General features: G+C 39.2%; 1 protein-coding gene across 2 annotated transcripts in view; it reads left to right on the top strand.

The window, feature by feature from the left end:
* The window catches only part of LOC124285544 (cubilin-like), a 72,952-nt gene that overhangs the window by 7,131 nt on the left and 47,743 nt on the right, over positions 1–18,078 (top strand). For both annotated transcript variants that reach the window (XM_046721785.1, XM_046721786.1), the window contains exon 2: positions 7,368–7,446. In XM_046721785.1, the coding sequence (XP_046577741.1) occupies positions 7,368–7,446 (79 nt within the window). The remainder of the gene's footprint in view (positions 1–7,367; positions 7,447–18,078) is intronic.

Below are 18,078 nucleotides of genomic sequence, written 5' to 3'. Positions count from 1 at the left end.
AAGAATGTTGAACATTCATATTTCCCTTGATCTTATTGAAATGACCATCACGTCTTGGAGATTCTTTCATCAATTTAGTGATCCTGTGTATGATGTCCAGTGTTTCCCGAAGAAGGTTGCAATTTTTATGGTATCTGAGCATGCAAGATTAAGTGCATGACCATAGCAATGAGTGTACACAGCTCTTGGCTCAATATCCATGCTCACTGAAGCTACTCCTTTTTCTCCCTGCCACATTTGCTGCCATGTCATAACATTGTCCTCTAACTTGAGACAAATTCAGATTCAACCCCCGGAGTACATCATTGATCGCCTCAAATATGGTTTAAATAGCTTCAATGTTTGCAACCTCGTAGAATCCAACAAATGCTTCATGTCCCTCAATGTTCTTATCAATCCATCTGATGCATACTACAAGTTGCTCTATATAAGACACATCGGCACATTCGTCTGCCATTATTGAAACGAAAGTACTTTCTTGAACAGGTTGTATCACCTCTCGCAAGACTGTGTTTGCCATAATATCAAGAAGGAGATTTTGTATCTCAGGCGAACATTTCAACCAATTACTCAGAATAGGATCATCTTTGGCTCTGGGAGCTAGTCCTTGGCGAGCAGGAAACTGTAGACATGACAGGATTTTTAGAAGACATTGTCTGTTTTCCTTTCTAGTTTCCTTAAACTCTGTTGACAGCGAGTCACCAATGTCTTTTGTATGCAGAGGCAATACAATTGCTTCTTGATGACTTTAACCCTTTTCATGTTTCTCAAATTTCTCTGTAGCCTTCTTCCAGTTGTTGTATCCGTCAAAAATGAAAGCTTTCTCTGTGCAAGGCTTAGAGAGTCTATTTTCTTTGATTGCGTTTATGCAAATGAAACAAAATACACTGTCTGAGTGTTCATCATAATGAAGCCACTTCCATTTCTGGAACCACCCAGACTGGCATGTTCTCTTGTGAGTACCAATCTTACTTTTAGGAAATAGTTCCTGTGGTTGATGTGGTTGGTTACCAACATCTGGAATGGGTTTTTTTCGGTTGAATCAACATGCTTTGCACTTTTATATGCGTAACTTTTGATTGATTCCTTTGAGTCTGCACTGACATTGAAATTAGAAACAGATGGTGTACAAGTGTTTTCATTCATTGATTCATTTTCACTATCTTTTCCTTGCTGAGCAGTGGAATGTTTCTTGACACCTCGTTGAAAATAGTCAAAAATGATTTTCTTTGTCATTTCCTCAACATGTTGTTCATCTACTTTACCACTGCTTTTATCTTGTTCTTGCAAGCAGATGCACAAGGGTACAAAATGATTTGGCTGGAAGATAGCACGACGAGGTTCTGTACACATTACAGTTCCAATCAAAACTTACCACATTGCATATTGGACATGAGGGTATGCAGACACAATTTCACAGTACTCCTTCAGCACCTCTCCTTATGCACACATATGCAGAAATGAGCACCATTGCTTGTAACGGCAGTTCTTTTAAAATGCAAATAACATTGCTCTCTCAAAATCCTTTGCTTCATCAAATACTCTCCAACCTTCATCTAAAAGCAACAATTTTACTGTTGCTACGGTCCTGAATGGAGAGGACTACACGGAAAACGGCAGTTACCCAAAAAATATAGGAAAAGGCCCTTATTCGGTCCCAGCCTGAAAACCTGATCGTGACCTTGTCCGTTTGCTTGTCTGCTGTTGGGTTGTTGTTCTTATCACTCAGCAATAATCAAGATAGATGGCGGCAGTCTGTACATAATCGAGTGTGGACAAGACAATTCAAAATCGTGATCAACAATTTTGGGTCCTCTGCATCGAGCTCAGGTCACAAATCAGTTGCAGTTAAGCAACGATGGGCACGGAAAGTCCTTGGATGGGTGACTCCTGAGAGTTACTGTGACTTCAGTCCTGCCCCACACCGAAACACTTGTTACGCATGTGGCCTCACTTTAGGCAATTGTGTACGTTCAAAACTTGACCCTGTTCGCCCAGCAGAAAATGCGTAGCCGGTGGGATAAGTCATGTGACTATAACCTTCTAGCACCTCACAGGCAGCTTGGGTTATCCATATGCTCAAGTTGCCGGTGTGGATTTAGCGCAATATTACTGGATTAATTATTATTATTATGTTTTACAGATTAAAGATAATATGCAGCAGAAAGGGTTCGGGAGAGGATTCCTGCCACAGTCAGGCTGGTAAGGCTCATCATCACCTCAGGGCCCTTGCCCCTTCTACACGCAGCCCGAACGGCGAATGGGACTTCTCCCAGGAAATGCTCCCTAGTCGAACCCACCAACTTTCCAACACTGCAGCCTTCTGCATTACCCAGGGTGTCAGAACGGCTGTGCTCCCGGTGGAGAACCCGGACACTCTCCTGATCTGCGCCAACAGATCAGGAGGTACCGAACCAAGGGCACTTGGGGAGCCTGACGACAGTGTATTTGGGATGCAAGCGAAACATTTAAAAGGCGAGGTCTGCATATTTAGCATGTTTTTCCTGAATCTTTCCAATCACATTGCTGTCAAAAGGGACAGAAAATTCAATGACATGAATGCATTCATTGGCTTTATCAAAAAAGGACAAGATCAGGTTTGTTGGCTGGTATTCTTGTGAGGCTGTATATGGGCCTACTCCACGGAAGTTTGAAAGCATCATTATCCATGACGTTCTGGACATGTTCAGGGTCGTACCATTTATGGACCTCGGAGTCAAAGCCACAGGCATGATGAAGACGGTAGTAAAAGCAACGAACCATGCCATCATGTCTTTTAAGATATGCTGTTTGTGCCAAGGAAGGGCATCCACTGACAAGGTGTTGGACAGTCTCTGTGAATTCATCGTAAAGCCGACATTTCATATTGATATTTTCTTTAAGAATCACATTTAGGTGATTGCGAGTGGGAAATGAATGGTCCTGGACAACAACAAGCTCCTCCACAAATGACCGACCCTGGGCAGACTTGGTGAAGGACTTCACCTGATTTCCTCCCATCGCTGTACCGTCCAGCAGTACATCGCCGTCAACAAAATCAGATTCAGATTCAGATTCTGTCCGACAACCTTGTCATGCTTAAAATAGCTGTGGAATTCCTGGCAGTCATCATGAGTCTTTACATGCATCGCCAGAGGATCATCCGATAAATAAATATGTGTAAAAATACACAATAAACTTATATCATGGAGAGCCTCCACATTAATCAAACCTCGACCTCCAGAACTGATATAACTGATATAAACGATTAAGAGAGGAACGAGAATGGTGGGCTCTGTTATCAGACATAATCCTTCTGGTCTGGCGGTCAAGATTCTGGGTGTCTTCTTTCGTCCAATTTAGCATATTTAGCATGCTTTTCCTGAATCTTTCCAATCACATTATTGTCAAAAGGGACAGAAAATTCAATGACATGAATGCATTCATTGGCTTTATCAAAAAGGACAAGATCAGGTTTGTTGGCTGGTATTCTTGTGAGGCTGTATATGGGCCTATTCCACGGAAGTTTGAAAGCATCATTATCCATGACGTTCTGGACATGTTCAGGGTCGTACCATTTATGGACCTCGGAGTCAAAGCCACAGGCATGATAAAGACGGTAGTAAAAGCTACGAACCATGCCATCATGTCTTTTAAGATATGCTGTTTGTGCCAAGGAAGGGCATCCACTGACAAGGTGTTGGACAGTCTCTGTGAATTCATCGTAAAGCCGACATTTCATATTGATATTTTCTTTAAGAATCACATTTAGGTGATTGCGAGTGGGAAATGAATGGTCCTGGACAACAACAAGCTCCTCCACAAATGACCGACCCTGGGCAGACTTGGTGAAGGACTTCACCTGGTTTCCTTCCATCGCTGTACCGTCCAGGAGTACATCGCCATCAACAAAATCAGATTCAGATTCAGATTCTGTCCGACAACCTTGTCATGCTTAAAATAGCTGTGGAATTCCTGGCAGTCATCATTAGTCTTTACATGCATCGCCAGAGGATCATCCGATAAATAAATATGTGTAAAAATACACAATAAACTTATATCATGGAGAGCCTCCACATTAATCAAACCTCGACCTCCAGAACTGATATAACTGATATAAACGATTAAGAGAGGAACGAGAATGGTGGGCTCTGTTATCAGACATGATCCTTCTGGTCTGGCGGTCAAGATTCTGGGTGTCTTCTTTCGTCCAATTAACTACGCCAAAGGAATATCACAGGACTGGCACAGCAAAAGAATTGGGGGCTTTGACCTTGTTTCGACCATTTAGCTCGAGCTCAAGATTTTCTTTAAGCGAGATTTATACTCAGCCCAAAGCTTGTCTTGAATCTGGGCATTCTGGAGCTTCTCTCGAATTTGCATTCCAAGATAGGTGTAGGCCTGATCGTCCACAAAATATTCAATAATTCCTCCCCGTTGTAACTTGACTGATCCATCGTTAGTTACCTTGCCACGCTTCAAATGATGAGTATTACATTTGTCGAGTCCAAATGTCATGCCAGTATCGTTAGAAAAGGAATCCACTAGGAGAACCTGTTCTGTCAAAATTGGTATCTCCTTTGGCAAGGAGCTCGATGTCATCCATGTAAAGGAGATAAGTAAGCGGTGTTGGGGATCTGTGCTGAGGAGGTCCGGGATGGTAACCCTCCTCGTTATTGGGCAGAAAGCTCAAAGGATTTAAAGACAACCAAATAAAAAGGACTAAAGGAGTCCCAATAGAATATTCCCCTTCTGATTAGAATAGATTTTGAAGTCTGCACCTGCCCTTGCGAGTAAAACTTGACTTGAGTAAATCAAAGAGTCGCCCAGGGAGGTCAATACAATGAAGAGACTTAAGAATTCGTTCATGAAGAGACAGAATCATATGATTTTTTGTAGTCAATCCAGCACATGGAGAGGTTGCTGTGATATGTTTTAGCCTCTTCCAAAATCATTTTCTGTACAAGATGATCATTGTTCCCCAAAATCCCTTCCCGTTATCATTATTATTATCGACATCATGATTGTCAATCTACACAATGGAATACGATGACATGTTCCAAGACCAGTTCTAACCCGGATCTCAACGGATAGATCCCTATAGTTGCTTGAAAGAGATAAAATGCGTTTCTTGTGAAGAGTGTACTTACTTGTGAAACGCATTGAGTGTTTCAACAGATTCATTAATGTCAGGAATATTTTTGTTGTAGAATGTCAAAGAATTCAAATGGCATACCATTGAAAACTGCAGCTCTATTATAAAGACAACATATTGTATCTATAGAGTGGTTATACCTGGATTAAGTTCAACAGGTAGTTCTCCAATGCAAATGTTATAATACAAATTATGCTAAGACAAACCAACGTCAGTTTCATCTGAAAAAGTGCAGTTGTTTTTCCCGAGTTTAACAACAGCTCAAACTAATTGTGCTACTGGTTTTGCTACACGAAGAGAAATATGTCCCGCTAAGTGAGTTGATAGACTTTCATAGTGCAGGGTTATCACGATTCTTTAAGACATTAAGTTCTTACTGATGTGACGATTTTGTAATATAACGGAATGATTTTTGAATACACGATTGCTTTGAAAAGTAAGTCAAGACAATTGAAATTTGTCCAAAGGGCTGGCCTGCTTGTCACTTACTTTGTCAATTCATAGATGAACGTATCTGCAGAGTAGCCTGGCATCAAGCATTTGCGGGATACGTTGCTTCCTCTTATGTCTCACTGTGAAGATGGAGTATTCATTCATGTATGAGGCTGCTTTGGGTTGGCTCAGATGGTCCTCTAAAGTCGTATTAAAGCCAGTGAGGCCTATGTCAACACCAATAACCTTCAAATACATTGAAAGGGTTTCTGTGAAAGATGCTCTTATAAATGACTGTGAGAGAACCTACCTACAGTCTGTGCTGACTGATAACTTACTACACAGGATCAACAATAAAAGAATCCTGGTTTCAGTGTAGTGGTGTTCGTAGTGTATATTTCTGCACACAGAACATCAAAACATATTACAGTTTTTCAATTGTATTTATTTATACGCAAACCGGTTTATCTATTTTAAACTCTTGCCAAAAGCGTATCTGACTTGATCAAGGCGGCCTGAAGAATGAGCTCCGGTTCAGGATGTAATTAAGCTCTTGTGTGTTGTGGTGCAAGCTTGGCGGTTTATGTCATTGTAAGGTAAACAACAACGCAGGGTCGTTTGTTTGACGAAGCGAACGGCAATCCGCACCCTTTATTATCGGCGGCTAAATCATAAGTTATATAAGTCCTTTGACTTGGAGGCAACGCATTATATTCCTACAAAGCAGTATGAAAGCCGACTTATGGCAATAGAATCTTTGATCATTTGTTGACACTATCCCAGCCTCTTACCGTTTTGAAGAAAGATTTCACAAACGTGTCATTTTACATGGATGACGTTTCAAACAGAAGCGACAAAAACCTTTTCCACATTCATGAGAAATGTCTGTTAAACTCAGAGTCGATTGTACAAATTTTAACTATATCATAAGCATGTATTTGTTTCAGCAGCATTACAGCTGTATAATGTCGTTTGTAAACAAATCGAGTCTGAACCATACAATCCAGTGATTACGAATCACCAGTGATGATACCAGGCGTTCGCGAAAAAGTTAGCGTATCCTGCGCCAGCGGTGCCCACCGTCATAAATATATGATATATCTAGTAGGTTGTTCATCTGAAATAATTCGGGAATGTACGGAATAAATCGAGAATCCAGAATCGGACATCACTTTTTGTCACTGATGCATCAAATTAGGAATTTTCCTTCACATGTCTACAATAAAATTTCATGAAAGCTTGAATGTTGTAACCTTGATCAAAAACCTTCTGAGCAAGAGTAGTGTGACGATCTTTGACATCCTGATGAAAAAAGCACGCTCGATTGTACCTGAACATTAATGTTCGACATGAACGGGAAGTTGACTATTGGAAGTTGAAATCATCCCTTTTGTCACACAGCCTGGTGAAGAGGTTTTTGTCACTCTGAATCTCTGTGCAGCTGTGAACATTTGTGTTTTCTGTTCTTTGCATAAAACAAATATGTGAATATGATATGATGACCCATTACAACGGGTAGTTTTGTCTACAGTGTATGAAATATACCATTTTCCATGTATGAACTTAATAGTCAGGTTCATGATGACTTTAGTTTTTACGGGCATATGATGATGTCGTGATTAATCTGCAAATCATTCAATATAATGTCAGCAGTTTCATTATGTTAGGAACAGATGGTCCATCAAGTAAAGAATAATTAGTCCCCAAAACGTCATGGTTCCTTAGTCATGTTGTTCCTTGTTCCAAGGTTATAAAGAGACGCCATTTACAAGCATGTAATACAATGAACGTGTTTTTACAGGTGCGTGCAACGTGACGCTCCATGCTCAGAGGGAACCGTTGAATTTCACATCACCTAACTACCCAGGCCACTACAGAAAGTATGTAGAGACATTCCTGTTCATTTTATGAATGATCTGCTCGCCAGAATGTGTGCTCAAGTATATCAAAACATTCATATCTGATGATGAATGCCTATTGTAACATTTCTATCCTTGATAAGTAAGCACTGCAGAATAATGTAATCCGGCTGAATTACCCATACAGCAATATTTAGAAACATTTCTGTTCATTTTATGAATGATCTGCTCGTCATTGATGGACGCTTATTTTGTAAGATTTTTATACTTGATATGTAAGCACTGCAGAATTAAATGTAGCCATTATTTGTAGATATTTAACATAAATGTCGAAAATATATGTTTGGGTTTATACATGATCTGTTACTTTAGTTCCAAAAACCATCATTTTACAGTAATGACAACTGTTATTGGAATATCTACCCTGAAACACGAGGCTACAGGGTTGTACTCGAAATGGTGTATTCCAATATCGAAAGCTCCTCCACCTGTGCATATGACGTTCTCACCATATACATCATGAATAATGGTAAAATAGTTGTATTACATTTAAAACCTCATCTATCTGTTACATAATAATCATTTATGAAATATAATGATATTATCATGCTTCTCGTACTATTATTATGAAGATATTATGTATTTATAAGCTATCCAGAAAAATCTAAAACATTTAACGGTTTTGTACTATGATCCCTGTGGCGCATCAAGGATCGAAAATAATTGAAAGTTTGTGAGAGCTGAAATATGTTCCTGACATACGGAAACATATTTTATATTTTTATGCATGTAAAAATCACTCTCAATAAACTATGCAAACTTCACGAAACAACAAATTTATTCCTGACATTTTGGCCAACCAGATAATCAAAGAAGCGGCTATAGGCGTAGAATCTGTGGAACAAGCAGATGGAATATTCTCATCAAGAAAGACCAACATCATTTCCATGTAGTGTTCAAGACTGACAGCGGTGGAACCAGAAGTGGTTTTCTAATTAGATACTATGAAAAAACTGGTGAGTGAAGTCATGACCCTGACTCTGCAATGTCCGTCTATAATCTTTACTGCATGTACAGTAAAACCTCTAAATTAGAAATTTAGTTCCATTTCTCCCTTTACAAAATGCTTAGATTGGCATGGACCAATAGGTTAGAGCAGATGAAATTGGGTTGGTTGAATGGTCAAAATCAGAGACTGGTTTGAATCAAGACATATTGGAACCACTTCCAAAATACAAAACAATCATCTAGCGCTGATCTCTCAAACATTATTCAAAACAAAGCAGTTCTTACAATGATGGAGTTTTGGCTATATGTTTCTTTCGTGTAATAAGGTAGATTCAATAGCGCTGGCAATGACAAAATTCAACATGCAGGATTCTTACATGACATCGTTGAATCTTTCAAAATCAGTAAAAGATTCAAAGTTGCCCCTGCTGATCCTCATGAATCTTACGGGTGGTGAATTGAGCCCTTTGTTACAACCAGGTGAAGAATTGTGTGGTGTACCTCTCGTAGCAACTTCTGCTGGAAAGACATTTACCTCCCCTGGATACCCAAACACCTACTTTCTGTGAGTAACTTTGGTACTTTATCGGCTAACAGAAGCACTAAAATTTCCTGTATTTGTTGCCCAGTGTTTAATTGTGCATACCGGTACATTAAGTGAATCAGTGTGTTGGATTGATGATTAAGCTTTCCTTCATGCCTAGCCATGCATACACATCTGTACCTAGTCATGCGTTTATATGTGTGAATCTTTCGAACCATTTCGCAACCTTACTTGTATTGCACTCAGCAGCAGGGGTCTGTTGCAGGCGTCTCACTTGTACCTGGACTATTACAACAGAACATCAAAACCAAACCATTCAACTGGACACCATGGACTCGGTACTTCAGAACATCTCCTCTAGTGGAACTTGTAACAGGGATTATGTCACTGTGTACAACGGCCAGTACGGTAAGTAGAGACGTGTACATGCTTGTTCATTATATCAAAGACGGTCAGATGATGATGACTTCAGAGATACTATATCGACATTCTACATAGTCAAACGAGGGGATATTTTAGTTAGTTTTCCGTGCAATGATTGTGTTCTATAAGACAAAAAGTATTGTAGCATGCAAACAACAGCATCCGTGTTAAACTTTAAACCACTGCAAAAGATGGATGTTTCAAGGTATATTCATACTCAACAGACCATATAAAAAGCGCATTTGGCTTTTTAAAATGAGCCTCAACACAAAAGGGAATCTCACAGTCAGTACCAAGTGTGTAGACCATGTACATTAATGCTGGCATGGTACCGTCATTTCACTGAGGCCACAATGCGTCGATGACGGGGAAGATTATCGCATCTCAACAGAGGAATGTGCAGCATTTCTGCAGCGTGTTTGGTGAATCGTATGACGTCATAGACGCCCTATTTAACCCCAGACGTGTTCAATGGGTGACAAAGGAGATCTTGCGGATTAAGGTAACACATAAAGATTGTTCTTATTAAGATCGAGAAACGTGTGATCTGTCGTTATCGTGTTGAAACATCATGCCAGGTCGTTCCGTTCTGTTGTAAAACCGGTGAAGACGTCATTTGCAAAATCTCGTATCGGTACACAATGTACTTCACAGCATTCAAGTTCTCCTCCATCACCGGAGTGCTTGCTGCTTTCTGTTATTCCACCCCAGATCATAACGTCCCGACCTCTAAAGGAATTCCTTTCTAGAACACCAATGTAACGGTCACAGATCCTGTCGTAAGTTCGGTGAAGAACTGAATATAACTCATCGGTGTAAAGATCCTTCCTACACTCACTCCCTTCCCCCAACCATTGTCTGATCCAGCTTAGATGACGATGCTCTGGCGTTAGCTTATGCGGATTCCGTAGACGCGAATTCACGCCTATTGCCAGATACGGGCTGTTAGGGTTGCTTGACTAAACCTGGGTGGTTTGAATTTGTTGTTCGAATACCTCTCCATCCGTCATTTTCTCGCGTGGCATATCGAATTTGTTCAAGAACGATTAATAGAGATTTTGTTTTCTGATTTCTGCACTTCTGACAACTGGGCCTGGTTGTCTTGCCTTTCAAAATTAATAATGTTGGTCGTTTTTCTCGTCTATATCAGGGTTCTTGCAATTTCATGGAATTTGAGCAACAACAGCTACTTTGCGTTTCTTCGACCACTTTAACACACTCGTCCCACTTGTTGGTTCAAATCAAAATATTCATTCAAAAGAAATTATTTTACCAAAGAAAACATTACCTGTCACAATTTCTTTAGCCTCTGACAGTCAAATAGAAGCCTGCTCGTGAAAAAACATGCTGACGTAAACGTCTGCACAAGGTATGGTTATTTCTCTCTGTCAGTTTTGAATGATGGTATTCGGAGAAATTCTGACATTAGTGAACATATAATGCTCTATTATAGGTTCCTACCAGCTCGGCAAATTCTGTGGTAGCGAAAGACCTGTTTTTATCAGCGGGGGGAACGCCTTGAGTGTTCGACTACGAACTGATTCCTCCGGGAATATACAAAGGATTCAAGATGCTATACAAAGCTATACTGGGTTTGTATGCATTAATCAATTGGATATAACCTAGAACTACAGCTTTCCAGAAATATAATTAATGTAATATTAATCGGTTCTTATCTGATAGTAAAATATAAGTCTCATGTACATTGATTTACGAATCCTAATTTACTTACTTTTTATTTATTGCACTTACGCACATGCCAATATAATATTCTGTAAAGAGAATCACGTTATTAATACATACCTCACACAGTAAACTTTGGTGTCAATACAAAGTAAGTAATGAAAGAAAAATATATATTGCATATGTTTAACAAACGATAATATAAGTGTCGATTAATCATTGCAGTTATAATTAACGCCACAACTAATTTCCCCGGAGATCTGCGGTAATAACTCAATTGTAGGATACAGTGAAACCGCAGTGTGTCATTTTTGTGTATACAAGACCCAAGGAATATCAAGCATGGGGAATTCTGTCGCCAAGGAAATGTCTTTAAGTGTGTGTTGAAAAAAATATCAAAGAAAATGTGAGAAGATGGTCATTCTATCAGTAAAAACTTTAAAATTGTTGTGTAAATGACTAAAACTATGCACATGACAGTAGTTACTTATTCAATGTTATTCATACATTGTAGTAACATTGACAAATGTGTGAAGGAACATGATTTTACGAAGACATTATGAGACATGATGGCAGCTCCAAACTCTCAATGTTACTGTTTTCTAAATGCGAATACATACTGTCATGTTAATACTGCGTTATTCTGTGCATTCAGTTAAGCAATAACAGATTTTCGTCGTTGGCATTGATGCCTCGCCTCCAAGCAGCATTCATTTTGTATACCAACGATGTTTGCCAATTATGACAACATTAGCTCTCGGTTTAGACATATTTTGCGTATGTATTATTTCTGCATGAATCAAAAAGTAAAGCTCTAAACGTGATTAGTTAATATATTCATTATGAAGTTTCGGTAACAGTCTGGAAAACGTGGTAAAGTGCGGACAAATATCTTTAGAATAAGCCTATAATTCAAGAAACGTATGTTTTGTGATTACTGTTGACTCAAATTTTAACTGATGTCATCACAGCTAATAATAATGGTACAGGCAGTCAGCTCAAAAACGTTAATTTGTTGGGTTTTTTGGCATGGTAGGTTATACTCATAAAACATTTTCCCAACCTGGATTTCTTGAGTGTTTATTAGACAACCTCCTGGGGAGTTTAAATAAGACGTTTGTCTATTGTAAAAAATGTCTAGGGACTTGACAACAACCACACACACAAAAGCACGCGCAAACGCTCGAAAAAACACACGCGCGCGCGCACACACACACGCACACACAACACAAACGCGTATACTTGGTGATACAGCAAAACCAAACAAAACTTTACAATTGCTACTGTTCTCCATTATCAGCAACAACATGCAAAGTCGCGCTTCCCGCAGGTTACAGTCCGATGGTGATTGTCTCCCCTGGCTATCCAAACAACTACGTAAAGTAAGTAAAATGCTATAATAATCTGATGTCAATGACTGCATGATTCAGGCCGTTCACGTGAATACAATTCGCCAGATTAAAAGATGCATACAAATATAGATAAATACTCTAGACAGATCTATAATAATGTCACCAAATGTAAATATGCTTTCATCACTTTTAAGGAATATGTAAGAGTTTTGTGTCTTTGTTTCGGAATACAATCAAATCCCGATGAGTCGAATGCCGGTGTCTCGAATATTATGCAAAACTCGAAGTACCTGTTGGTCCCGACCATTCCCTGTTAAAGTTGTCATCATTTGAATACCGGTTACACGAATTCGTCTCATAAATACACACGATGACTCGAGAAGGAAAATTGGTCCCTTGAGATTCAAACAACAGCAATCTTGTATACATAAGCCGAAGTCAGTCAGTGAGAAGTTGATTGGTGTAGCAAACTGATCCAGTTCACCAACCAGTGCGGCTCACACCTTTCCGCCATTGACGGGTGAGTGAGTGAGTGAGTTATTATTTAACGTCACATCGGCAATATTTCAGCCATATCGTGACGAGAACATTCGATAATGAAATGAAATACATGTATGTTATAAAAACCTGCCAACGAAGGACAGTAAAACAACTAGAATATCACAGATATGTATGTAAAACTAGTAAGTAAACTAAAATATGGTACTTTTAAATGACAATACAATATAAAAACGGGCTATTGATCGCCAACAACTGAAGGTAGATCACCATACTAGGAACCATGGGGACTTACATTACTTTTGCTACCTGCATGGACCCTAGCTGGATTTACACCGTCCCTTCAGCCATTGGCGACAGAAGAGAAATCTAGCCATACATTAAAAACACAAATATACTACGATTAAAAACCTGGTACACTTAAACTGACTTGAAATGTTTTGGGACTTACGTACCCTCTCAGGAGGACAATAATTTTACACTACTTCAACCCCCTTTGAGGGTACAGCCACTAACAATCTCAGTTACTAATTTAATTACCAATAATAAAATATTTATCTATTTACAAATCTGTTAACAAATCTAATTCTTTTAAAAATTCAACTATTAAATGATAATTAACAGTATAAAAAAGATCCTTCAATGTTTTGACATTAAAATACTTATCCCTTGTGATGGAGTACTCAACACAGTCAAGCAAGACATGCTTGACCGTGATTCGTTCATCACAAGGGATACAAAACGGAGGATCTTCACCTTTCAATAGGTATTCATGTGTATATCGTGTGTGGCCAATACGACATCGTCGCATAATGACCTCTTCAAATCTGGACTGACAACCCAAGTAAGTGTAACCGATATAGGGTTTTATTTCATGTAATTTATTGATACCTACTTGGGTGTCCCACTTCTTTTGCATCAGATCACGGATATAAGATCGTATAGCAGCTTTGTAATCAGAGTATGGGATCAGAAGTGGTGTCACAGATTTGTTGAGTGCTGCCTTGGCAGCAAGATCAGCCATGGTATTCCCAGAAATGCCAACGTGGCTGGGTAACCAACAAAAGACGATGTCGCACTGGCCAGTAGCAAGCTCATTATACAATTCAATAATGTCTAATAAAAGTGGATGTTTACAAGAAATATTTTTAATAGCCTGAAGACATGAAAGGGAATCGGAAAAAATTATGTACTGTTTATGTTTAGGATGTCGTTGAATATATTTAAGAGCCGTTAATATGGCGTTTGCTTCTGCTGTAAATATAGAGCTGCTATCGGGTATTCTCGAAGATATTGTTCTGGATCCAATGACAGTGGCACATGCCACTGCGCCACCATCCTTGGACCCATCTGTAAATAAGGATTTGTATGTATTATATTTATATCTTAATTGACTAAATTCTTGTTTATACTGTAATTCATTTGTTTCTGATTTTTTAAATGTAGTTAATGTTAGGTCAACTTGTGGCCTAACCAATTGCCAAGGCGGAGAAGAAAGAAGACGGGAAGGAGCTATATTTTCCAGCTCAATGCCGGCAGCAGAATGAAATGGTTTAATTCTTAAACCAAGAGGCGGAACAAGAGAAGGCTTTTTGTTGTACAACTCCTCATAAGAAGGATTGAAAACACAGTCAAATGCAGGATTAGACTCGTTAGAATAGAGTTTTGTTATATACTGTAAAGAGAGTTTGATACGACGTTGGGTAAGGGATGGCTCATCAGCCTCAACATAGAGACTATCAATAGGAGAAGTTCTAAAAGACCCAAGACAAAGTCTCAGACCTTGATGGTGGACTGAATCTAAGAGTTTTAAGTTGCTTTTACAGGCTCCACCATATACGATGGAGCCATAATCAAGCTTCGAGCGGACAAGTGATCTGTAAAGGTGTAGGAGCGTAGTTTGATCCCCTCCCCACCTTGAATTAGACACGACTTTCAATAAATCGAGTGCCTTCAGGCATTTAGTTTTTAGGGATTTAATATGCGAAAGAAAGGTTAAATGGGAGTCGAAAATCAGACCCAAGAATTTGGCCTCTTTTACAACCTTGATGGGAGTGCCATTTAAAAACAGTTCTGGGTCTTTATGAGGCTTATATTTTCTGCAAAAATGTATACAATTAGTTTTGGATTTAGAAAATTTAAAGCCGTTTTCAAGACACCATTTATGTATTTTATTTAAACACAGCTGCATTTGCCGTTCAATAGTATGCATATTCTTACCGCGACAAGAAATATTAAAATCATCCACAAAAAGTGATCCATCAATTGAATCGTTTAAAACCTTTGATAAACTGTTAATCTTGATGCTAAACAGTGTAACAGACAAAATACTGCCTTGCGGGACTCCCTGATCCTGATTATAATGGTCAGACAGGGTTGAACCCACTCGGACTTGAAATTGCCGGTTATTTAAAAAGTTGGATATAAAGTGAGGCAAACGGCCTCGTAATCCAAAGTCATGTAAATCTTTTAAAATCCCATGTTTCCATGTCGTGTCGTATGCTTTTTCTAAATCGAAAAAGATCGACACTGCATGTTGTTTATTAATTATGGCATTTTTCACAAAAGATTCTAAGCGCACTAAATGATCGATGGTACTATGGTTTTTACGGAAACCACATTGTATATTAGTTAGAAGGTTATTGGTTTCCAAGTACCAAACAAGTCGATTATTTATCATGCGTTCCATGGTCTTGCAAACGCAGCTAGTGAGTGAAATTGGTCGATAATTGGAAGGATCAGTATGATCACGTCCAGGTTTAGGGATGGGCACAATGATAGCATCGCGCCACGACGAAGGAAATTGTCCAGATGTCCAAATGTCATCAAAAATAGATAGGAGCGTCTCTAAACATGATTCAGGCAAGTGCTTCAGGAGTTGATAATGTATACCATCAGCTCCTGAAGCAGTATCGTGAGCTTGGTCAAGAGCAGTATGAAGCTCATGAATCGAAAAGGTTTCATTGTAGTCTTCCCCATTGTCTGAATTGAAATTAATAGATTTCTTTTCCTGCTGTCTTTGATATTTCTGGAATTCAGGTACATAGTTAGATGAGGAAGAATGTTTGGCCAAAGTTTCTCCAAGTTTATTTGCTATGTCAGATTTATCAGTTAATAATTCATCTCCACTTTTTAGATGCTTAATGCTAGATTTAGAGCCCTTACCTTTTATTTTCTGAATCATGTTCCACACCTTTGATATTGGCGTGCGCGAATTGATGTTTGAGACATAGTTTCGCCAAGATTGGCGTTTAATTTGTTTGAAAGTACGCCGTGCTTTGGCATTTAAAATTCTAAATTTGTTTAAATTGTGGACCATAGGATGGCGACGGAAATAATGTTCAGCTTTCTTTCGTGCCTTGCGAGCTTGTTTGCATTCAGCGTTAAACCATGGTTTACGTACATGAGGAATTGCAGAGGATTTGGGGATACACTTGTCAGCTATGTGTCTGAGCTCATCTGAAAAACAGTTGATGGCATCAGGAAGATCATGAAAAAGTTCTGGTTTGAGTATGTCAGCACAGAAAGTTTCATATAAAGGCCAGTTAGCCTTCTTAAAGTTCCATCTTGATGATGGAGGAACATCAGATGGATTCACGGGTTTTAGAATTGTTGGGAAATGGTCACTTCCACACAGGTCGTCGTGGACTGACCACTCGAATTCACTCAATAAGTCTGAGTCTGTAATTGATAAATCAAGGACTGAATAAGTTCCTGTGCCAGGATGTAAATATGTGCTAGAACCGTCATTATATATGCATAAATCATTGTCTGAACAAAAGTCTTCTAATAGTTTACCTTTAGCATTAGTTGTTGTACCACCCCAGAGCGGGTTGTGGCCATTTAAATCTCCCATAATGATACACGGTTTTGGGAGTTGGTCATATAAATTTTGAAGATCAGTCTTCTGAATGACTGAAGATGGTGAGATATACAAAGAACATAATGTGAATGCAACGTGTAAAGTGAGTCGCACTGCAACTGCTTGAAGATTAGAAGTAAGTGTAAGAGGGCTATGGATAACATTCTGTTTGACTAGGATTGAAGAACCTCCCGTGGCCCTGTCACCCGGAGGTGAGAAAGAATGATAAGCATTGAAATAACGTAGGTCAAAATGATCTGTCTGCTTTAAATAAGTCTCCTGCAAACAGAATGCTGGACGGCATACAATCCTGGACTAATAACAGTAATTCATTATAATTATGCCTTAGTCCTCTGCAATTCCACTGTACAACATTATTGGAATAAACTATCTTTTTGGATTTATTGGGGATCTACCCCAAGACTGTTTTGGAGGGCGACAAGCTGTGTGCCCTATATTGGACGTTTTCGGACACGTCCATGTCCTCAAGTGATCCATATTTGTTATAAAGTTTGATTTTATTTTCAGACCCTTTTGGGGCTCTGCCACTTTGTTTTTTTGAATAATCAGGCTTAGTTTTAGTCATGCCTTTAGCAATTTGATGGACATTAGATAGCGATTGAGACTTTGTGGTTGACTGAGAGGATGCGTCAGGATCAGGAACTTGCTCTGATTGAGTTTGAGACATGCCAGAAAGTGGCTCCGCTGTTTGAGTCGATATTGCACTTGAAAAATCTGAGGAGAATCGGTTTTACCCAAGTCAAATTTGTTTGGCAGCTGGAAGATGATTTAGGTATTTCTCGAGTTGCCTCAGATGGTTTTCTGGTTTTGAAGCATATGTCTCTTGTTGGTCGCATCTTTGTACAAGTTGTTTTGCTTCGCAAAACTAACATTCTGAGTAAATTTGATTCTGTTTATTTCCATCTGATGTCTCCAAATCGGACACTCTTTAGAGAAAGAGGGATGGTCTCCTGAACAATTGGTGCACTTTTGTAAGTACTGTCACAATCTTCTGTTGTGTGTGTTTTCTCACCACAGTGAGCACACACAACAGACAATGTGCAGGTATTGACACCATGACCATACTTCTGGCACTTGAAGCATCTCAGTGGATTTGGTATGTAGGTATCCACTTTGATGTGACAGTAACCAGCCTTTATTGACTTTGGAGCAGTCGGAGTGGAGAAAGAGAACAGATACGTGTTTGTTAGATGGGTTTCATTATTTTTCCGGGTTGTGAAGCGTTTAACATATATAACACCTTGCTCTTTCATCTCGGAGAC

Source organism: Haliotis rubra, unplaced genomic scaffold (assembly GCF_003918875.1).
Source record: "Haliotis rubra isolate DU_JTF1 unplaced genomic scaffold, ASM391887v1 Scf362, whole genome shotgun sequence".
Lineage (NCBI taxonomy): Eukaryota > Metazoa > Mollusca > Gastropoda > Lepetellida > Haliotidae > Haliotis > Haliotis rubra.
The sequence above is the reverse complement of the archived record's forward strand: the minus strand, read 5'-3'. Positions and strand labels throughout refer to the sequence as shown.